The 23,998-nt window shown below is 43.5% G+C and overlaps 1 protein-coding gene across 1 annotated transcript; it reads left to right on the forward strand.

The window, feature by feature from the left end:
* Positions 1–438: 438 nt before the first annotated feature.
* Positions 439–23,193, forward strand: Mtrf1 (mitochondrial translation release factor 1). The gene is made up of 10 exons (XM_075949770.1): positions 439–720; positions 2,448–2,873; positions 4,703–4,794; positions 6,430–6,511; positions 6,678–6,785; positions 8,320–8,492; positions 11,021–11,138; positions 13,806–13,942; positions 17,380–17,478; positions 22,527–23,193. Exons 2-10 carry the CDS (start codon positions 2,456–2,458, stop codon positions 22,638–22,640), a joined length of 1,341 nt encoding a protein of 446 aa, XP_075805885.1. The 5' UTR covers positions 439–720; positions 2,448–2,455; the 3' UTR covers positions 22,641–23,193.
* Positions 23,194–23,998: the final 805 nt, after the last annotated feature.

Genomic DNA, 23,998 nt, shown 5'->3' on the forward strand with positions numbered 1-23,998 from the left:
CCAGTGCTCTTAACCTCTGATCCATTTCTCCAGCCTCTCGCCTAAGGTTTTTAATGGTTAAAAAAAAAATCCCATAAAAAAAAATTCAAATCTGTGGATATAGCTCAGTGGTAGCGCACTTGTCTAGCATGCATGAGTACCCTAGCTTTAACCTCTTGTACTCTTAAAAAAATAAGTTAGAAACTACTGCTTTAAGGGTTTGTAACACGTATAAAAATTCCTGTGATTTCACTATAATATATTGTAGAAATTAATATTTAAATTAGGAAAAAGTCTCGGTTCTAGGTTTGCAAGTAACTGAAAAACCTAAGTTTTAAGAGTGGTGGAAGGAGCAAAAGGCTTGGGGTGGGATCAAGGAGACCTGGGGAAGGATAAACTACAACTCCCAGGATTCTTTGGTTAGGGACCAGGCAAGAATGATCCGCTCCTTCTGGCTACCACACCACTTGGGCTTCCGCCCTAAACTTATTTGGAGCGTGGGCTTTCCAGAAGAAATTCCTTCCCGCTTCATCATTTCATTCTTGTTTACTGTTACGGACACCTAAGGGTGACTATTCTGCAAGAAACGTCAAAATAGAGGAGGAGCCAAATACAAACGTAACCCGGAAGCAGTAGCCTGGAAATGAGCATGTCTGCAGTACCTTGAGCTGAAATGTTGCTGATACGGAAGGTTCAGTTCTCAGCAAGAAACGAGAACGTCGTTTTTCTTCTTTTGCTTAGGTATTCACGATTCTTTCTTGGCCTTCAGAAGACTTTATTATTTTACCATTGCCCACTTATGATTTTCCCATTCTGCTCCTGGAGCCCGTTTAATGCCATTTTAACATGCCAGAAACTGATGTCGATACCTTCTCTTTCTAGCTTTAAGTGACCTTAGAAAGTAACATTGCGGTTTCTGACTTTCATAGTTACTCGTTCCACGGCTGCTCCTAAAATGGAAATTTTAGCCAGAACTGTTATTACAGAAATCTGCCATCCTTTTATTCTCACCATCAAATGGACACTCCATCTGACGTATTCTCCAATTCCAGCTGTGATTAGCTAATAATTTGTTAAATTTATTAGTAAAACGCTGAACATTCTGAATATTTCATTTGTAAATGATAGCGCTGTCAGATTTAACGAGATCACGGGAGCTCATATATAAATGTTGCCCAGCACAGCAACAACCCTTGTAGTAAAGACTGCTTGTGGTAATTTTTAATACGTGTTGGGTAAGCGGTCCACTCCTGACCTGCATCCTCTGGCCAGTCTGCTAAACTTTGGTCCTTATTTGCAGTTTTAATTTCAGGAGGCAAAACATTTTTCCTTAGAAAACTTCGTGTCCCCTCTCTTGCTTAATAAAGTCATAGTATTCTTCTCCTAGTTCTTGATTTTCTGAGGGAAGAACATATAATTATTGTAGATAGCCAATTTTACCTAATCTGTCATTATTAAAAAGTTAGTGTGTGTGTGTGTGTGTGTGTGTGTGTGTGTGCATGAGAACCACGTGCACGCTTGGTGCTCAGGCAGAGCAGCACTATTAGGCTGCATTATTATTTTATAGCTTTTTGTTTTGTTTTGTTGGTTTTTCGAGACAGGTTTTCTCTGTAGCCCTGGCTGTCCTGGAGCTCACTCTGTAGACCAGGCGGGCCTCAAACTCACAGAGATCCATCTGCCTCTGTCACCCGATTGCTGGAATTAAAGGTGTGCACCACCACCGCCTGGCTATTTTATAGCTTTGAAGGTGTTGTTTATGTTCTCATTTAAAGCTAACAGTGACTTCCCCTGTTGAGTGATATATCTGTCATTTATACTCCTACTCACTGTCCTGGTTAATTTTGCATATGTCAGGTTACTCTTTTTGTGTGCATGTGCGCATGTGCAGGGTGTGCATGTGTGCATGTGCAGGGTGTGCATGTGCAGGGTGTGCATGCCGCAGCACAGCTGTGCAGATCAGCAAGTCCCTCTTTGTGTCATGTGCGTCCCAGGGATTGAATTCGGAGGTGGTCAGACTTGGCTGTAGGTACTTGTAGTCTCTGGGCTGTTTTGCCGACTCCTCAATTGTTTTAATATACTGTTAGTTAGAGGTTTCAAGAGTTTTGCTTGTGGGCTCACCCTGCTGGCACTTCCCTTTAATCAATCCCACCATTTGAGAGGCAGAGGCAGGCGGCTCTCTGAGTTCAAGGGCATTTTAGGCTACAGAGTGAGTTCTAGGGCAGCCAGAGCTACATAATGAGACTAATTCTGAAAATAAGTAAGTAAAAATATTAAATTAAATAAATATTTATATACATATATTTATACATATGTAACATACATTTATAAGTGTGTGCATCTTTCTGAGTTATTGACTGTCTTTGGAGCTGAATGAAGCCATGAGCTAAAGGTTTCTCTGAAACTCTTAGTTTTATCAAACCATATATCTTTAGACTTGCTCTTTTCAAATTGTACATCTTACCTTACAGCTGCCAAGATGAGCCGTCGCCTGTGTATTTGTTTTTTTCGGAATCCACCTCTAAATGCTTACCCTCAGAAACACGTCTTCCTCCATCGTCAGCAATTAAGACAGATAAGTCTTGATACAAGGCTCTGGGGTTTTAGACAAAACAAGAGTCACGTTCTCCCTCAGCTATTAAATAAGAGTTGGTCCAGGAGCTACTGTCATCAAGATACAAAGATGCTTTGGAAACATAAAGCCCTACAGAAGTATATGGAAGACCTGAATAAAGAGTACCAAGCCCTTGAGCGCTCTTTGCAGGATGGCTCGGAACATGAAGGAGAGCGAAGGGCCTTACACAGAAGGCATGCTGAGTTGGCGCCGCTTGCTGCTCTTTATCAAGAAATCCAGGAGGCCGAACAAGCCATGGAGGAGTTAGAGTCAATGTGTGAAAGTAGGTAAATGATAGCTATGTGTGTAGAAGTATGGGACCAATGCTGTTTTTAAGAAGCCTATAATGCTTTAAAAAAAACTTCAGTGCTTGGTGCAAGGTGGACGATATCCTCACTCAGTGTTTGACCTATTTCAGTTGCTGAGGATCTGCTAAGAGTTCAGGCTCTTCATGGTTCTTACCAAGGGGGTTAGAGTCTGGGAGACTTGATATCATCATAAGTTAATTTACTGAGCACTGTTCTATTATTATTATTAGGAATAATACAGAGTGATAGTTCTCCTATCGCAGGGCTTCTACGGTGTAATATGAGACAATGTATGTGTCATTGATGATATGATCCCTAGTCTAATAAAGAATTACATAGGGTTCTGGCTGGGTGGTGTTGGCGCATGCCTTTAATTCCAGCACTCGGGAGGTAGAGGCAGGTGGATCTCAATGAGTTTGAGGCCAGCCTGGTCTACAAAGCCAGTTCCAGGACAGCCAGGACTGTTACACAGAGAAACCCTCTCTCTCAAAAACAAAACAAAACAAAACAAACCCCAAATACATAGGGTTCTAAAGAGCATCTCAGCCCTCAAAACCAGACAGGGTATATGGAAGCTACTAGGTGACACTACACATTGTTAAGAACCTCAAAGTTTTGTTTTGTTTTGCTTTGGTTTTTGATTTTGCGAGACAGGGTCCATCTGTAACAGCCCTGGCTGTCCTGGAACTCACTCCAAAGACCAGACTGGCCTTAAACTCACAGAGATCTGCTTGCCTCTGCCTCCCGAGTGCTGGGAGTAACGTGTGCCCCCACACCTGGCTTCAAAGAAAGTTTTGTATTTTATTTGTGATATCTATTTTTTTCTTTAGAGAGTTAGCTTTTTTTTTTTTTTTTTTTTTTTTGGTTTTTCGAGGCAGGGTTTCTCTGTAGCTTTGGTGTCTGTTGTCCCGGAACTAGCTCTTGTAGACCAGGCTGGCCTCGAACTCACAGAGATCTGCCTTCCTCTGCCTCCCGAGTGCTGGGATTAAAGGTGTCCGCCACCACCGTCCGGCTGTGTTATTTGTTTTTGTTTTGTTTTTGAGACAGACGTAGAGGGTACAAAGGCTCACAGATTAGCCCTGGAGAAACTAGGAATGTTAGCCATGCAGGATTGCCTCCTCAGTGGAGGAGGAAATGTCTACCTCTTTTCCACCCACAGGGCTGGGAGTGGATATTATTATAACATGGTGCCCTTTGCTCTCTGTAGAACCAGGCCTCACCCAAATCCCCGCAATGTGCCCCACACTCTCCTTTCCTAGATCTTTAACTTTGTTTCTCAGTCACTTGAACCCACGAGTACTTTACAGCCTGCTGACCTTTCTCAGACATTGTTAGATGTGTTTACGTGTGCTTTGCAGAAGAGTCTTGATGTAGCCATGCCTTAAGCTTTATTGCGCACGTGGGATTAGGGTAATTGTTACCAGGAAATTTTTCCCCAAAATTGTACTGTACTTAAATATGACTAAAATAAACTGGCCTGGTGCCTGACTCCAGAAGTTGGAACCAGCCTGGCTGACTAAGTTGTGCTGAAACAGGTTTCCTTCTTGCTTCCAGCAGTTGGTTTCTCTGTCAGCTTTAGAATTTGCAAGGACCTCCCACTCCCCCCCCCCACACACACACACACCTGACAGGGTTTTGGGAGGCTGGGACAAGGAAGACAAGGTCAAGGGCAGCCTGGGCTACCTAGTGAGACTTATTTCTCAAAACAAAATCTTCGTAGACATCAATGCTGTAGTTATTTAATACTTTCTCTGTAAGATTTATTTTTTAAAGGATTTATTATTCTCCCTCTCGCTGGTTTTAGGTCTAAATAAACAAGATGAAAAGCAGTTGCAAGAACTTATATCAGAAGAAAGGCAAAACACTGATAAAAAGATCAACACACTGTATAGTAAGGTATGTTTCAGGCAGCATGCCAATCTCCATAGTGCTAACGTGAAGGAATAGTATTTTTTCTAGATTATGCTTTGATGCTCCCAATAACTTCCCCTAGCACTGTTCTCTTAACACGATGAGTAATTAGTTAAGCTATACTTAGTACAGTTGGCCGAAGGATATGGGAAGAGAAATTGAGATGTCGGTGAATGGGGACTCCCACGGGGAGAGAAAAATCATAACAGAAACTATTGACTTGTTAGGCGGGAAAACCTAATACTGCGGTAAGGAGATTTAGGAGACCACTGAGATGGCTCAGCAGGTGGTGGTGCGCCTGTGCACACCTGACCTGACAACCCGAGTTCCAGTGTATCCGACAAGGTGACAGGAGAGAACTAAGTCCTTTGAATTGTCCTCTGACATCCACACGGCCTGTGTATGCGGTGGGTACACACACACAAATCTTAAAAAGAAACGTAGTCACATGGGCACAAGGCAGCTGGTTTTAAGTGTTAGAAAACACGTAGGTAAGTTCATGGTGATCGTGTCAGACTGAAACTTTGCACGCTGAATGTGTGGGAACGAATCTAAGTGTAGCGCTGGCTAGTTAGCACAGGTCTGAAGTTGGGACTAGTAAGGCTGTGGCATTCTGGGGACTGTCAGGGTTGTGATACTGTGCCCACATTAGCTCATAATCTAGATATAAAAGGGTAAATTCTACAAGGGTGACCTCATTTCTTCTAGTCCAGTAGGTGGTTTCTTTTTAAAGAAAGGGAAGCCCATAGACCACGTTTCCCCCTGCGGTGGTTACCGGCATCATCCCTCCAGCTTCTTACCGTGGGATCCTGCTTTTGAGGACTTAGAAGGATGAATAGAGAGAGCACCTAGTGACCCAAAGGCAGAGCATGTCTCACACTTGGTCTAACATTCTCTGCTACAGTCCGTCATTTCGAGCAGAGATGGAGTGTTTCAGAAATTGGCGGTAGGGAGGAGAGTCATAACATGTAACATGTAGGTACTTTCGTTGATTTGAAAGACCTTTTAATCATCAGGAGATTGTTTTCGTATTCTTCCTGAGAGGGAAACTCTTTATTAGGAACCCAGGAACACCCCCCACAACCCTTTCTTGTCTTGTCACATGTGAGAAGCTATTTGAGTTTTATCTTGAGTCCCCTTAACATAGTCTTTAAACAGATGACCCCACCGGGAATGCAAGGTGTGGCGTGGTGCTGACCACCGGTTATGGCAGGGGAGACTATGTAATTATATGTCCAAGCCTTCATTTGGAGTAAAGATTTCAAAACCATGCTTCATTCACCAGATGAAAGATGCCACTGTTCAGCACTCATTTTAAAAGGCAAAGTCTGAACGGAGTGGAACATTCAGGACTTTGATCTTAATTAACTTCATTTCAGAAAATGAAATTAACTGATCACATTGTAGAAAACACTCAGACAAGTAACCTCATTGATTTGTGAGCTGATTATCTAATCAGATTACTTATGATATGGTTTCAGGACTTAACCTTTGTGGGATATTACATGATTTTGTTAATTATTGGCTTCTAAAATATATTTTGAAGGCTTTAATATAATTTAAGTAATACTATACCAAGGAAAACAAACACATTAGTAATGCATTTTCCTTCTTTTCCAGCTTTTGGAGCAGCTAGTGCCAGAGGAGAAGCATGACGGAAGTGACGTTATCTTAGAGGTGACGTCTGGGAGAACCACTGGAGGTCAGAAAAATCAGGTTAAACACTGACTTTTACACGGTTGGACATCACCGTACTTGAAAAGCCCATTGCATGTGTTTAGTTTTGGAAACATTTCCTGAGTGCTTATATCTAAGGATGCACTCTTTAATATTTGTGCTTACTGAATATTTTGTATTTTTTCTTTTAGGTGATATCTGCCAACAGTTTACCCGAGAAATATTTGATATGTACCAGAATTATTCATACTATAAACACTGGAAATTTGAGCTGCTGAACTACACACCAGCAGATTATGGTAAACATAAATTAAAGACTTTGTTAGAGGTGCTAAAACTTATTTTACTTATAATGCTGGGACTAAAAGCGTGCGCCACCAAATCTGGCCTACAGAAAAGTTCTTAACCAAATTGAAGGTATCAGGATGGGAACCATGCTCCTAAGAAGGATATGAATTGAAGAAGAAGTTCCTATGGAAACTAGATATCTACTTTTCCTAAGCTATCGTAAAGAAGCAGGCATGGTGGCCACACCTTTAATCCCAGTACCAGGAGGCAGAGATGGGCAAATTTCTATGAGTTTGAGGCTAGCCTGGTCTACATATTGAATTCTAGTTGAGACAGCTGCATAGTGATATCATGTCTCAATAAATAAAAGATATAAATAAATTAAAACTTAGAAGCTATTTTTAAAAAACCCTTTATAAAATACAACTGAGGTGCTGGAGAGATGGTTCAGTAGCTAAGAGCGCTAGTTGCTCTTCCAGAGGAGGGGATTCAGGTCTCAGCACCCACATAGGGATTCACAAATCACAACCACAACTCACAACCATCTGTAACTCCAGTCCAGAGGATCGAGACACCCGCTTCTGGCTTCTGAGGGCACCAGGCATGCATGTAGTACACAGACAGACATACAGACAAAACGCCCATACATGTAGATTTTTAAATTTTCAAAATAATAATACTAATAAAATGCAATCAGAACATGACCTTTAGGTTCTGTCTATTGGGTAACAGTATCACACCATGGAAGACAGAGGAGTTATTTATTTATTTATTTGTTTATTTTCGAGGCAGGGTTTCCCTGGTAACAGTCCTAGCTGTCCTGGAACTAGCTCTTGTAAACCAGACTGGCCTCGAACTCACAGAGATCCACCTGCCTCTGCCTCCTGAGTGCTGGGATTAAAGGCGTGTGCCACCACCACATGTCCCAATATTCCCCTTTTCTTAATGGTACTTTGCTTATTATTACAAAAGTAAAAGTTGCGCCGGGCGGTGGTGGCGCACGCCTTTAATCCCAGCACTTGGGAGGCAGAGGCAGGCGGATCTCTGTGAGTTCGAGACCAGCCTGGTCTACAAGAACTAGTTCCAGGACAGGCTCCAAAACCACAGAGAAACCCTGTCTCGAAAAACAAAAAAAAAAACAAAAAAAACCAAAAAAAAAAAAAAAAGTAAAAGTTGCTCTTTATAGAAAAGTTTAAATCCAAAAAGTACAAGCCATATGTTGTGTACAGTTGTACTCCCAGCATTCCAGAGACTGACATAGTATTGTGAGTTTAAGGCCACCCTGGGCTAAATAGCAAGACCCTAACTTAACAAAAAAAAAAAAAGATGCAAAAATACCCCCCAGCGGTAATCATAAGTAATACCTTTTTACTGTTTTAGGTTTTATCTTACATATTAATATATTCTACTTTGAGCAATGTAGCTTATATCTATTTCAGGTTCCCATTCCGGTGCTCTGTGCAGTCAGGCCTTAGACTGAGGATAGCTACAACCCTAATCCCCTTCACAGTAGGCTGCACAGTACTGCTGCATCTTTTTCTCTAGGTGGACTCCATCATGCGGCTGCCCGCATTTCCGGAGACAGTGTCTATAAGCATTTGAAGTATGAAGGCGGAATCCATAGAGTTCAGCGAATCCCAGAGGTGGGCCTGTCCTCAAGGATGCAGCGCATTCACACAGGAACAATGTCAGTGATTGTCCTTCCTCAGCCAGACGAGGTAACTTCACCAGGCCCGTGAAACCGGCTCTGTGTAGTCTAGATTGTGCTGAGAAACCCTGCCTTCTCATGGTTGATAGTTGAACTTATAATCTTTATTGAGAAACTTTAATTCTACCCCAGGTAAATCACCCTTCATATAGGGATACTATATATATATATATACTATATACTATAGCATTTGTTTATTTTGTTTCATTTAAAGAAGAAGTCACAGGGGCTGTGGGATGACTCGGTAGTTAAAGGTACTTGTTGCCAAGCCTGATGACCTGAGTTTCATCCCTGGATTCCACAGGGTGGAAGGAGAGAATTAGTTGTCCTCTGACTTCCACAGGTACACCATAGTGCACACGCACGTGCGCACACACACACACACACACACACACACACACACACACGCACGCACACACACAAATAGACACAATAAAAACAGCAACAGTTTTCTCCCCCACAGTCATAACAGGCAAATGGTCCAAACTCAAGGTGGCCGCATGGTCTTGATCTCTCTGAAGGGATGAAGGATGGTCTCCTTTGTAGTAATAAGAGCGCCGGGGCTGCGTCCCCAGCACCCCGGCTGCCTGGCTAGCTTATGCCCCGAAATAACAACACACAAATTGTATTCATTTAAACACTCCTTGGCCCTTTAGTTCTAGCCCTCACTGGCTAATTCTGATATCCCGATCAGCCCATCTCTAATAATCTGTGAGCACCGGTCTTACCAGGAAGATTCTAGCCTACGTCCATCCTGGGTCGGAGCTTCATCGTGTGTGTCTGCCCGGGAGCGGGGCATGGCTTCTCTCAGAGGCGTCTGCCCCCGAGAGGAGAGCTGTCGAGTCTGAGCTCACTTCCTCTTCCTCCCAGCATTCTGTTGTTTACTCCTCCCACCTATGTTTTAACCTATGAGGGCCAGCCAAGCAGTTTCTTTATTTCTTAACCAATGAAATCAACAGATTGATATATGACACTCCCACATCACTCCTTCATTGCACTCCCAGCTTCAAGTAGCTCCAGATGTTCCTTTGGCTTGAAGATGTACAGTGTTAGCTTCTACGTTGAATTCACATGGTCCTTAAGCAGGGAACTCAGTGTCTCATGAGGACACTTAGGGTTGTATTTAGAGTCTATCTGGATAATTTAGTAGGATCTTTTTTAGACAGGTTTTGTTTGCATTTGTTTAGCTGTGTGTCTGTGTGCTAGTGAGTTCACGTGTCACATAGATTGCATTATGGAGGTCAGAGAACTATCAAAGTCTATTCTGACCTACCATGTTGGTCCCAGGCATGGAGCTCCAGTCTTCGGCCTCAGCAGCAAGCGCCTTTACCTGCTGAGCCACCTCACCAGCCCGGTCTTATTGTGAACTCAATTATGTCTGCTCAGATCTCCTTTTCAAATGAGATGTCAAGGGGTTAAAATGTGACCCACAGTGAATACGCACAGAGGGGCTGGGCAGGAGGAGGGAGCGCACTCAGGAGCCTCGGAAGCAATGATTAAGGATTCACCCATTCACATACATGTACTTACCGCACATAGATTATAGTCTTAAATGTACGTACATGTACTTAACCTCACATACATTATAGTCTTAAATGTATGTACATGTACTTACCTCAAAGAGATTATAGTCTTCAATCCCCAGAACAACCCATCTGCTAGGTTCAGTCTCTTTGTTTGACAAGAGCGAAAAGGAGTATTAGAAGTGATTAGCCTGAGCTGCTCTCCTGACTGGGGCCAAAACCCTGCATAACTAATATCAGGCAAAGCTTTGTTCTCCACCGCCCGGCTCTACCTGTGTGTGCGCTGGTTGTCTGTGTGAGCTGAAACAAGGCAGTATGTCACCCTGTCTGGCTGTGGCTGAGACTGTGAGAGTGTGGGGCCACTCAGGCGTGTCCCTGTGAAAGTGGCGTGTGGAGAGAGCTCGGTGAGCGGGTGAGTGTCTACCCCGGGGTTCTGGGAATAGTGAGAATCAGTGATACATGTTATAGACATGTTTGTGTTCTCCATAGCTGTGATGTGTTCAGCGGTGAAACTCTTCAAAGATGCATAATTCAGTGATCTCAGACTCTAAGTCAGCACTTAAAAACTGCACCCTTTCAGTGGGGAGGAAGTTCAAAGCTGGAATGCTGACCTAGCGTGTAATGCCCAGGTTCAGTCCCTAGCACTGCAAAAGAATAAAATAGTATTTCATTGAAATAGGTCTATGCTGGTGCCGTAGGTGCCTATGGTGGTGGCACATGACTTTAATCCCAACACTTGGGAGGCAGAAGTGGGCAGATCTTTGAGTTTGAGGCCAGCCTTGTGTACAGAGCTAGTTCTGGGTCAGCTAAAACTACACAAAGAAACCCTGTCTCAGGTTGGGGACGACAGAGAGAGGAAAGAGAGGCAACAAGTCATTTATGGTTCTTTCTTTGGTATTATTTCTTTCTCTTTTTTTTAATTTATGGTTTACATGTATAGTTTCGTTGAAAAAACTCTCCGAGTAAAGCATTTGTGGAATTGTGACTTTACTTATGCTGTCTGTTTTTGTCCTAGATAGATGTGAAAGTGGACCCCAAGGACCTGCGAATAGACACGTTTCGCTCCAAAGGGGCAGGAGGGCAGCATGTTAATACAACAGACAGCGCTGTGCGGCTCGTCCACATCCCCACAGGTGAGCCAGCCCTTTGCTTTGGTCTCGGTGACTTTCTAGTGCTGCAATAGGACACCATGACCAAGGCAACTATAAGACGTTTGATTCAGGGATCATGGATCAGAGGATTAGCGTCCATCACCGTCATGGCAGGGAGCCTGGCAGCAGACAGGCAGGCGTGGCACCGAAGCAGTAGCCTGAGAGCTCATGTCTTGATCCACAAGCACAAGGCAGAGTTAACCGAATGGTGTGGGCTTTGAAACTTTAAAGCCCACCCCCAGTGACACAGCTCCCAATCAGGGCACACCTCCTAATCCCTTCCAAACAGTTCCACCAACCGAGGACCAGTATTACATCCTTGAACATATTCACAGTTCAAAGATGGCAGTGGCATTGTGGGCCTGATGTACCAGCTGGGTCTGTTTCCTTCTGTTTGGAAACAGTTCCTCTTCTAAAGGATGCAGGTGGTAAGCATATCTGTGCAGGAAAGGTGCTCGGATATGCTGGACAGCGCTGCTCCGTGGGTGGTGCTCCGTGAGCCATGCTCTATGGGTGGTGCTCCGTGAGCCGTACTTCATGAGTGGTGCTCCATGAGTGGTACTCCATGAGCAGTACTCCATGAGCGATGCTCCGTGAGCTGTGCTCCATGGGCGGTGCTCCGTGGGCGGTACTCTGTGGGTGGTGCTCCATGAGTCGTGGTGCTCCGTGAGCTGTGCTCCATGGGTGGTGCTCCGTGAGAGGTGCTCTCGTTCAGGTCCAAAGGGCACAAATACAGCATGGCTGTGCCATTGCTATGGGTCCTTTCTTACCCTGTAGATAAGCTGCTGGTACCCTGAGTATTGGTCACTTGGTCACCTTCATCAGTTGTAAGCTTTTTTTTTTAATTTGTTATGGTGATTTTAAATACATAGCTTCACCACAGGGATACCTCCTGAGAAATGCATCGTTACAGAGTTTTATCACTGGATTAAATTATAAGTGATCACAAACTAAGATAACTCTCCTAGGTAATAAGATTTTATAGGACAGCTATTGTCTGTGCAAACTGTCATTGGCCAAGTTGTCATGTAGGGCATTAGCATCATTTTTCAGAATAAAACAATGAATTATTTTTAAATTTTCATTTCTTTTTAAATTACTAAAAAAAAGCCGGGCGGTGGTGGCGCACGCCTTTAATCCCAGCACTTGGGAGGCAGAGGCAGGAGGATCTCTGTGAGTTCGAGACCAGCCTGGTCTACAAGAGCTAGTTCCAGGACAGGCTCCAAAGCCACAGAGAAACCTGTCTCGAAAAACCAAAAAAAAAAAAAAAAAACTAAAAAATAATTGTGTGTGTGTGGTTGTGTGTGTCTGTATGGTGTGTGTGTGTGTGTGTGTGTGTGTCTGTATGGTGTGTGTCTGTCTATGTGAGTGTATACAGGTGTGTATGTCTCTGCATGCATGAAGGCCAGAAGGAGTCTGATCCCAAAGAGCTGGAGTTACAGGTGTTTGCAGGACACCTGGCTTGTTACACGGGTGCTAGGATCCAAACTCTGTTCCTCCCAGTTGATCAGCAAATGCTAAGGCAGGATTGGAGAGAGCGCCAGTAAGTTAAGAACAGATACTGTTCTTGCAGAGACCCAGAGTGCAGTGCTCGGCGCCTACCCCAGGTGTCTCACATCTGCTCTCATGGGCTCTGCGTTTGTCTTCTGTGGGGGCAGAGCATGCCCTGGTGGAACTGGCACTGAGGATAGACCCACAGGCTTCACCCCTGCTAGCTTAGCAAATGCTCTGCCCGCGAGCGACCTCCACCATTTGTCTGAGGAAGTCCTTTCAACATTGGCCCTCTTTTTGTGATTGTGACTGAAGAGAAGAGGCCAAGCACTTGTGGAAGGACAGAGGGTAGTCAGCACTTCCTAGAGGCTGGCGGAAGGGAAAGGAAATGTTCAGAGATGAAAGGAAACCTGACCAGATGCTGCCTCAGCCTTCTCACCTGAAGATCTCAGGGTCACCCCGCACAGCACACCCGTGAAGTCCCGGTGCGCTGCAAGCCCAGCACTTCAGAGGCCAACGTCAGATCACCAGCTTAAGGACGGCCTGGACTGCGTAGGAAGATACTGTTTAAAAAAGAAGCGGCACAGTGACACACATATTTACTCCCAGCACTTAGAAGGGAGGCAGAGGCTAGCAGATCTCTGTGAGTTCAAGACCGGCCTGGTCTACAGAGCCAGTTCTGGGACAGCCAGGACTACAGCATAGAGAAACTCTGTCTTAAAAAAGAACAACAACAAACAAACAAACAAACGAAAACACTAAAAAAAGACTACATAGTGTGTACCTGTCTTGAAAATAGAAAAGAAAAGAAAAAGAAAGAAACAAGAGAAAGGTGAACTATCTCATCTAGACATCAGAGTCTAAGCAGGCACATACAGTTCTTGCCATAGTTTCTGTGCCTGCTAAGTCTGAACTGTTTGCATTTCGTCTTAACTCCTGATTAATCTTTCCCCTTAAAATGCTCTTCGGCTAGGCGTACTGGTCCACACCTTTAATCCCAGAACTTCTGAGGAAGAGGCTGACTGAGCTCCAGACCGGCCTGGGCTACTCAGTGAGACCCTGTCACAAATAAACAATAAATAAAATGTTCGTCCCTGCTCTGTTTGACCCGTGGAAATGACAAGTGACTCTCTCCCTCTGATTCCCGTTGTTTTTCAGGACTAGTAGTAGAGTGCCAACAAGAACGGTCACAGCTAAGAAACAAAGAAATAGCTCTGCGTGTGTTGAGAGCTCGACTCTACCAACAGATGGTAGAGAAAGACAAGTGTCAGCAACAGAGTTCCAGAAAGCTGCAGGTAAGGCAGGTGTAACGATCGCGACCCTGCAGGAAAGTCACTTCCTGTAGAAAATGCAGTGTGTCTTGACATGCACAGACCTGTCCTAGAACAAGAAGAGCTCAAATGCTCTAACTGTAGCCTGAGGTGTTGGGGTTGCGTTTATGCATGTCAGTTTCCAAAAGAGTAAATGTGTAAACAAAAGTATTTCCCAGCCGGGTGGTGGTGGTGGCGCACGCCTTTAATCTCAGCACTCGGGAGGCAGAGGCAGACAGATCTCTGTGAGTTTGAGGCTAGCCTGGTCTACAGAGTGAGTTCCAGGACAGCCAGGGCTACATAGAGAAACCCTGTCTTGAAAAATTAAAAAAAAAAAAAAAAAGCCGGGCGGTGGTGGCACACGCCTTTAATCCCAGCACTCGGGGAGGCAGAGGCAGACAGATCTCTGTGAGTTCGAGGCCAGCCTGGTCTATAGAGCTAGTTCCAGGACAGGCTCCAAAGCCACAGAGAAACCCTGTCTCGAAAAAAAAACAAAAAAAAAAAGAAAAAAGAAAAATTAAAAAAAAAAAATCTCCTAATTGCGTTATGTTGTAACTGTCTTGAAAGGAAACTGGTGTTTTTGAGGTTTTTTTTTTTTTGGTGGTTGGTTGGCTGGTTAATTCTTCGAAACAGAAGGTTTCTCTGTGTAGCCCTAGCTGTCCTATAACTAGCTTTGTAGACCAGGCTGTCCTCAAAATCAGAGATCAGCTGGGTGGTGACGCATGCCTTTAATCCCAGCACTTGGGAGGCAGAGGCAGGCAGACCTCTGTGAGTTCGAGGCCAGCCTGGTCTACAAGAGCTAGTTCCAGGACAGGCTCTAAAGCTACACAGAGAAACTCTGTCTCGAAAAACCAAAAAAAACCAAATAAACAAAGATCCTCCTGCCTCTGCTTCCCGAGTGCTGGGATTAAAGGTGTGCTTTACCACCGCCCAGCAGGAAATTAGTTTTAAGACAAAATAATTCTCTGGAAATTAGAAGATTTTTAAGATGCTTAAAGGCCTGTGGGTATTATTATTATTATTATATTATTTTATATTATATTATTATTATATAATAATAATTATTATTATTACATGCTGTATGAATCAAGCATAAAAAGCACTTTGAGAAACAAGGAAGGGAGAGTGCTGCTGGAGTCTGGGGATAAAGAATAAAAGGAAGATTGACTTCATTTTATGCCCTTTGGTACTTCTTGAATTTTGTTTAATATATGTTTATAGTATTAAATATAGTATGCAAAGCTGGGCATAGTGGCATATGCCTTTAATCCCAGTATTCAGGAGGTCAAGGCAGGCAGATTGCTATTTTACCTAGTAACATCCAAATTTTAAAAAAATCTTACATATAAAGTATGTTAAATAGAAGTTATATAATACAAATATATAATAATATATTCTAAGCAATAAATTCCACAGTTTTAAGTAAACAAAGTAAAACTTAACATCCCCCAAATGGTAAAGTTTCTCTTTGAGAGAGGCTAGAAGAGAGAGTAGAGCTCAGAAATGAGTATGAATGGGGTTGGGTGTGGAGCTCAGAGGAAGAGCACTTGACTAGTGTGTGCAGGGCCCTAGCTTTGAGCTCAGTACTGCAGGAGGGAAGACAGGCAGAAAGAAATGTGGTTTAAGTGTTATTTACATATACGCATGCTACAATAAATCAAACTTGGAAGTTTATATGGCCTTTTAGGAAAGTGGATTGTATAAATCTTTTAAATAGCAGGGCGTGGTGGCACACCCCTTCAATCCTAGCACTTGGGAGGCAGGGGCAGGAGAAATCTGTGTTCCTAGACAGCCAAGGCTATTACACAGAGAAACCCTGTCTTTTAGATATTAATCATTCTGCTTATCATGATATATCATAAATATGAACATTTTCCCTGTTTGTCTTTCTAGCTTCCTCTGCTTACATTCCAGCTTGTAGTAAATGTGAAAGGGTAGATGGTATATTAGGTCTCGTGTGAGTGGCCAGAAAGCCCTCTCAACTCCCTGTGTACCCATGAGCTGTTTTAGTAGCAATTTCTACTGTTTAGCACTTTTTCTTCAATCATACAGGGGTCTTTATGCAGTGCCTGCCCAGTGCTTAACCCTGGTTCCCTCATCACCCAGGAAGTTCTGCAGATGCTTCATCCCCCCCAGCCTCTCCCTCCGCCCCACACTCCCACTCCCCGGGATTCTAATCCAACTGATCCAGAATTGTGGGTCCTAGAATGGTGCTTTCCAAACCTCTCTTGGCAGAAGGAATAGCTGAGGGGCTGTTTCAGAACACACAGTCCCTGGTTCAGTATGCTTATGACTGGGTTTAGAAATCTGTAACTTCTCAAAATTCTCCCGATGAGAAGTTTCATTTCGTATTGTTTGCCTCAGGCTTTAAGAAAGCAAATAAGTTTGGGAGGCTGAGGCAAGAAGATTGCCAGTTCCAGATCAGCCTGTGCTATCCAGTGAGAGTCTGTCTGAAGAAAGAACAAGAGAGCTGGCGGCTGGGGCAGTGGGAGAGAATGAAGGAGGGATACAGAAATGTGTTTCTTTAATCTTAAAAGAGGAAAGCATTTAGAGAGTGCCGCGTCTGTTTTTGGGGACAGGGCAGACTGAGCATACAAGTAACCATTGCATGGGGTGATCTGTGAGGCTGCCGGTTTAAAGGAGTCAGAGGGCATATTTCAGTTACTGGGTGGGGGTGGTAGGGAAGGGCATCCCTTTACATGATGACCTATACAACACGTGACAATGACATGTAGCAAGTGGCATCATAAAGGTTCACGTGATTCTCAGAAATAATGTCGGGAAGCCTGCCCATGTTAAGAGGAACCCTCATGCTCAGTTCAAGTGTGTGTTCTTAGCAGACAAGAAGGCCCCACAGGAGAAAGCTTCTCAGAAAACGGCCTCAGGAAGCTGAAGCAAGGCAGGTCGTGGAATCAGAAACGTGCAGTGTTAACCTGGGGTTCTGCAGGAGAGGATGCTCCTAGAGACACCAGCAGGAACCGGGAGTGCTTTCTCCCCAGAGTTTGCAACAAGTTACACAATGGCACGGTATATTTTTGAAAATTAAAAATTCCAAAAACAAAGGAAAGGGGGGAAAAGGCACATATAGTGTGTTCATTTGTAGAAACCAGGAGAGCTTATTGGTGTAGAAAAAAATGATTCATTTAGTTTTCAATATTTGAAGTTTGAGGCATTTATCCTTACTCCATAGCTGAGCTCTGCAGGTCTGCGGTTATCTGTTTGGTGGGCTGGGGGTGGGACCTGGGCCTTTGCTGGGAAAATATGCATTTTTCCACAGTCTTAAGATCTTATTCTGCCCGTTCTTGTCTTGGTCTGTAAACATAAGTGGTTTTTAGTAGAAACTTAAGATATATTAAGATTTAATAAACACTGTAGTTTTTAATCCTAAAATTAAAAATATAATTCTTTCTGTTATGGGACAGGTGGGAACAAGAGCACAGTCAGAGAGAATCCGGACATATAATTTCACCCAGGATAGAGTCACTGACCACAGGATAGCGTTTGAAGTTCGGGACATTAAGGTAATTACTGAGTATGCTCTGTGTACCTTGGCTGTATAAGAGAGTATAATCAGACTGAATCAGGCCAGAGGGATGGCTCACCAGTCCCAGGATCCACGTGGAAGGTGAGAACCAACTCGTGCAAGTTGTCCTTTGATCACTCAAGCACAGTGACCCACTTACACACAAAATAAGTGAGTGTAATAAACTCTAAATTCTATGTATTATTATATGACAAATAGACACATTTACATGTATTTATCAGTAATTGCCACAAACGTAGCAGCTAAAAATAAAACCTTTTGTTATCTCATGAAGTTTTGTGATGCCAGGAGTCAACCCCAGGGTCCCACATATGCTAGATAAATGTTCTATCACTTACTGAGACCCCTCTCCCGTATCTTAGAATTCTGTAGGTCAGAAGTCTAGGCACAGCTGAGCTGTTCTCCGCTTGGGTCTCACAAGGCAGGAACGAAGGCAGTGCGGCTCTACTCACTTTTCTGGACTCCTTCCTCTCCCATTGTCCCAAGCTGCAGGACTGACATTTTCTTGCTCACAGTTAGATGGAAGCTGCTCTTAGCCTTTAAATACTGTGTAAGTTGCTTCCCAAGTGGCTCCCTCCAACACCCTCTCCCTACTTTTAATCCTTTCTTACAGGAAAGGGTGGGCTTTTTTAAAGGTATATCTCACTAGGTGAGATGACATTGTCTTCTATTAACTCAAAGTCACCTTATTCATTACCTAGTCGCTGAAGTCCTATTCCTTCATTGTCACAGCTTCCATCTATAAAACAGAGACTTAAACATGGTGAAACACCAGAAGCATAGTAGAGTTAGACCTCCTACAATGTGTGTGTGTGTCTGTGTGTGTGTGTGTGTGTGTGTGTGAGAGAGAGAGAGAGAGAGAGAGAGAGAGAGAGAGAGAGAGAGAGTATTGATTTTTTTTCTTTCTTTTTTTTTTTTCTTTTTTGAGACTGAATCTCACTATGTGGCTCTGGCTGGCCTGGAGCTCACTATGTAGACCAAGCCAGCCTCATACGGAGATCCACCTGCCTCTGGGAATAAAGGCACGCACTGTCATACCCAAGAATGTATATTCTACTGATGTAGGTGGTATAGCCAAGCTGTTGGAGAAAAGATCCTGTCAACATCGCTTGAACACCATTAGCTAGAATCCTTCTAGTTAGGACTAAAAACATTAATACATTAATAGAGAAGTACAATGAAACTTTTCCTGTGCTGCCCCTGAAGCAAAAATGAACTAATTTCCACAAAGGACTATGTGAACAAACCAGGGTCCTTTTCCTTGGTTCATGGGATACCTAAGGCTTATTAATCTTGACGCTGTCCACTTTGTGCCTGTCTTAGGGTTTCTATGGCTGTGAAGAGACACTGTGACCACGGCCACTCCTAAAAGGAAAACATTTAATTGAGTTGGCAGCTTAGTTTCGGAGGTTTAGTCCATTATCATCATGGTGGGGCATGGTGGCACGCAGGCAGACATAGTGCTGGAGAAGGAGCTGAAAGTCCTACATCTTGTAGGCAACAGGAAGTGGACTGGAACACTGGACTTGGCTTCAGCTTATATTAAGACCTCAAAGCCCACTCTCATAATGACACACTTCCTCCAACAAGGCCATACATGTTGTAATAAAGTCACACCTCCTGTTAGTATCATTCCCTATGAGCTTATGGGAGCCAGTTATATTCAAACTACCAGAGTACCCAAAACTAAAGTCTCGAGTTTACAAGAGAGATGTCTGGTTTTGATGTTTATAAAGTTCTGTGTGTCTTGTACCATGTCCTTTGTTATCTTATGGCACATGACTGTCTTGCATTATGACCATGGAACGAGAAAAAAAATTTACTATTGTTTTGTTTGTTTTAGATAGGGTCTCACTCTGTAGCCCAGGCTTGCCTGATCTTGCCTTAGCCTTCTGATTCCTTGAATTACAAGAGTGGTACATTATACCTGGTAGAGGGAGACAAGGCTAACCCCTTGAATGAAACACACAATGTGAAAAGCATATTTGCAACTTACTTGACAATATTGCTCCAATTATGACAAACTTTTTCTGTTATTTTTCAGCACTTAGGAGGCTGAGGGAAGAGAATCAGTGAATTTTGAGGCCAGCCTGATAGCAAGGCCTTTTTCAAAACCAAAAAGGGGGGAAAAAAAAACCACTGCTGCCAGGTCAGAAGGAAAGCTAGCAAAGAGACTGACAGGAGTCAGGAACGTGGAAATGATATACAAGAGACTGGAAAAGGCATAAGCACCTTGACTGTGGGGCAGCAGCTGGTGGGCAGAGTGGAAGGGGTAGGCAGGAGGAAACTGGACATCTGGGGCATCTTCTGACTCCATCCACATCATTCACGATGGAGCAGCTGAGCCTGGGCGTGACCCGACAACAAAGATGTGTTTCCTCAGGCAGCTAAACAAGCCCTGGGCACCAACAAGTGCTTTCTAAACTAGAGATAAAGAGACTTGTGCTCTCTTGTGTGGCTAAACCTGAAATATAAAAAGCTTAGAAGAGATCAGAAAGCACATTTCCCAGCTTGGCAAGACTTTTTGCTTGTCTATAGTGTTCTTTGACTATGTGAGTCAGACTTTATAAACTGCTGGGCTACCTCCAGAGGGGCTCTGGTGGCTGGCTCTACCCACCTCAGTTACGAGAGAACCTAGCCTGTGGGTACTGACCCCGGAGTCACATTTACCTGACCCAGCTCTGGGAATTTGTTGTGTCGGCCTGCGACAGGCATTTGTACCCAGTTCTGACTGCTCAAGTGCTCAGCTGCACAGCAGAACTTCTTAAAAGAGCCATGTACTTGTATGCCAAGCCTACCTGGGAGACCACAGTCACCAGGAAGCCATGTCCTCTGAGGCCAGAATCTGGCCATTGGGCGCCATTTGTTGTCAGCTCACAAATAATGACATGAAGGCTTATTAATTATGAAAGTTTGGTCTTAGCTTAGGCTTTTTTCTAACTACTTCTTATAACTTAGTTAACCTGTTTCTATTAATCTATGTTCTATTATGTGGCTCAGTTACCTTTCCTTTGTCTTGTATGTCTAACTTGTTCTGCATCGCCTGGTGTTTCCTGCTAGCCTAGATTGATACCTCTAACTTCTCCCCTCTCTGCCCGGAAGTCCCGCCCATTCTCTTCTTGACTAGCTATTAGCCATTTAGCTAGCTCTTTATTAAACTGGTCAGAAGGCACCTTGACAAAGACATGTCTTCACAGTGTAAACAAATATTCCACGACAGAGAGATGCTTTCTCAGAGCCACACAGGGAGTATTTGGCAGGGAACAGTGCACACTAATGTGGCCACAGATTTGTGAAGGACTGCCATTGTGTAAGTAATATAGTATAAATGAAATGGGTTAATTTTCGGGACAAGAATATACTTTTTTTTTAGAAGACTGGCACATTCTTTCTAACTAATAGAAGGATCACAGACAACATTTTTCTCAAGGGTATCATGCTAACAGGAAGTGGTGTCATAACAACTCATCAAAGGGTCTTCAAAGATAGGCAGTTGGTCAGTTTCAAAAGCTCATTCCATATGTTTAAAGTCATTGGAAAAATTGAAGTCACAATATATTGATTTCAAATTAAAATGCTAACTTAGGCAATTTGTTCTTTTTTTGTTTTTTCAAGACAGGGTTTCTCTGTGAGCTTTGGAGCCTGTCCTGGAACTAGCTCTTATAGACCAGGCTGGCCTTGAACTCAAAGAGATCCACCTGCCTCTGCCTTCCAAGTGCTGGGATTAAAGGAGTGCACCAACTCTGCCCGGCTGGCAATTTGTTCTTTTAGATTTACTTTTTACTTAAGACAAAAAATAAGCAGTGAACTCTGGGGCTCTCCATGTTAGCAGTTATGTTCAGAATATTGCAGAACATTAGTATACATTGTTGCTATGCAAAGGCTATAAAGAAATGGACAATACTTTGCTTTATTATTGATTATCAGGTGTGTTAGTCTTCCATCAATGTAACAGTTACCTGAGAAAACCAACTTAAAAAGGGAAGACGTTATTTTATCTCAGTTCTAGAGGTTTAGTCCCTGTGTCTTAGTCACTGTTCTGCTGCTGTGAAGAGACACCATGATGAAGGCAGCTTATAAAAGAAGAGCATTTAATTGTAGGCTTCCTTACAGTCTGTTGTGGAATACTCCTTTACACTGTGTGAAGATATGTCACTGTGATTGGCTTAATAAAAAACTAAATAGCCAATAGCTTGGCAGGATTTTAGGGGCAGAGAGAAAACTAGGAAGAAGAAGGGTGGAGTCACAAGGAGACGTGAGGTGACTTGGAGGAAGCATGACATGTGGGCGATAAGGTAACAAGCCATGAGCCATGTGGCAGCAGTTAAATTAATAGAAATGGAATACTTTCAGTTATAAGAGCTAGTTATAAACAAGCCTAAGCTATCAGCTGAGCTTTCGTAGTTAATAATAAATCTCCGTGTGATGATTTGGGAGCTGGCTGAGGGGACAGAGAAAGATTGACTACAATTGTTTCCGAGGATAAGCCCATGACCATCACATTGGAGAGCGTGGCAGCAGGCAGGAGCATTTGCTAAGAGCTTACATCTTATCTGAGAGATGGAGGAGAGAAAGAGTGAGAGACTGGGTCTGGTTTAGGCTTTTGAAATCTCAAAGCCCATCCCTAACAGGCCTCCTCCACCAAGGCCACACCTAGACTTAAACAGCCCCCAGCTGGGAAGCAAGCCTTCAGATGTATGAGCCTGTGGGGCTGTTCTCACTCAAAGCACCACACACAACTCTCTGGCCCCTTGTCTTGGGCCTGTGACAGCACAGTGCATCATGGCAGAAGGTTGGAGGCAGCGAGCCGTTTGCCTCTTATCCCGGAAGTAAAGCAGAAACAGATTGGCGTGCTTCAGTTCCATTCAGGGCTCACCTTCCATTAGGCCTCCTCCTTTAACAGTCTACCACTTTCCAATAGCAACTAGGCTGAGGGCCTAGCGCTTAGCACATGGGCCTTGAGGAAACACCCAAGGTTCAAACTATATTATCAGGTTTCATAATAACTCCATCTTTTTTCATTAGGAATTCTTACGTGGTGAGAAATGCTTGGATCAACTAATTCAGAGACTGCTTCAGTCAGCAGATGAAGAGGCCATTGCTGAATTTTTGGATGAAAGCCTTAAATCAGTGAAATAAATGCCGCTTATTATTTATTATTACATAAATGAAATGGACTTTGGTCAAGAAGCAAATAGGCGGGGAAATCTTAGTGAATATTCATAAAGTATAGATGAACATACAGACTTTTTATAGAAATCATTTTAATGAATGAAAGTCACATTTTTCTTGGTTTTGGTTTTTGGGTTTTCTTTTTTCTTTTTCTTTTTTTTTTGGTTTTTCGAGACAGGGTTTCTCTGTGGCTTTGGAGCCTGTCCTGGAACTAGCTCTTGTAGACCAGGCTGGTCTCGAACTCACAGAGATCCGCCTACCTCTGCCTCCCGAGTGCTGGGATTAAAGGCGTGCGCCACCATCGCCCGGCGGTTTTTGGTTTTTCAAGACATGGTTTCTCTCTGTGTAGCCTTGGCTGTCCTAGAACTCGCTCTGTAGACCAGGCTAACCTCGAACTCACAGAAAGTCACATTTCTTGACATAAAGGTCTATTTTTGGGTTTCAGTAAATCCAACCCCTCAAGTAGAAAATAAGCTTGTAACATCAAAAAGAGAAATAAAATATTGAGCCTTGGCTGTATAAGATGAGTCGGCTGTTTCTTTCTTTCTTTTTTTTTTTTGTTTGTTTTTTGTTGTTGTTGTTTTTTTGAGACAGGGTTTCTCTGTGGCTTTGGAGCCTGTCCTGGAACTAGCTCTGTAGACCAGGCTGGTCTCGAACTCACAGAGATCCGCCTGCCTCTGCCTCCTGAGTGCTGGGATTAAAGGCGTGCGCCACCACCGCCCGGCTCGGCTGTTTCTTTTAGGCCTTTAAAAACATAAAGCAGCTGGGCAGTGGTGGTGTGCGCCTTTAATCCCAGCAGTCGGGAGGCAGAGGAGGATCTCTTTGAGTTCAAAGTCAGCCAGGTCTATACGAGCTAATTCAAGGACAGCTAGGACTACACAGAGGAAACCCCGTCTCAAAAAGAAAAAAAAAAAGTATTTGCTTCCAAGTTAGGGGATTACAGGTATAAGTCACCATGTTTATCTTATATAAAATTACAATCAGTAGCTATTAAATATTTGAGCCAGAAGTGATGCTTGCAGGCAGCTCACACACCAGGCACTCTTCAACTGAGGGAGAGTGGTCTTATTAAAACTCTAATGGCAAGTAATGACTAGAAGGTGATGTAGAATCATTTTGAATATGAAAATGGGATGAACTCTATCCAAAAATCAGCGTCAAAGCAGTAGAGATGAGCCAGGCTGTAGAAATAGAAGTGCCTGCCGATACACCTGACACTGACTGGCAGGAACAGGGGGAGAGTGGGTGTCAGATGAAGTTGAAGAGGAGGCAGTGGTGACTCAACTTTTAAGTGGCACTGAAGCCTACGTTTTGAGGCGAGCAGG

This window comes from Microtus pennsylvanicus, chromosome 15 (assembly GCF_037038515.1).
Source record: "Microtus pennsylvanicus isolate mMicPen1 chromosome 15, mMicPen1.hap1, whole genome shotgun sequence".
In the NCBI taxonomy this organism is placed as follows: Eukaryota; Metazoa; Chordata; class Mammalia; order Rodentia; family Cricetidae; genus Microtus; species Microtus pennsylvanicus.

Coding starts and splice junctions, on each gene's coding strand:
- Mtrf1 (XM_075949770.1), top strand. CDS start 2,456: ATGAGCCGTCGCCTGTGTATTTGTTTTTTTCGGAATCCACCTCTAAAT. Junction 4,795..6,429: donor TCAACACACTGTATAGTAAG/GTATGTTTCAGG, acceptor CTTCTTTTCCAG/CTTTTGGAGCAGCTAGTGCC. Junction 8,493..11,020: donor TCCTTCCTCAGCCAGACGAG/GTAACTTCACCA, acceptor TTTTTGTCCTAG/ATAGATGTGAAAGTGGACCC.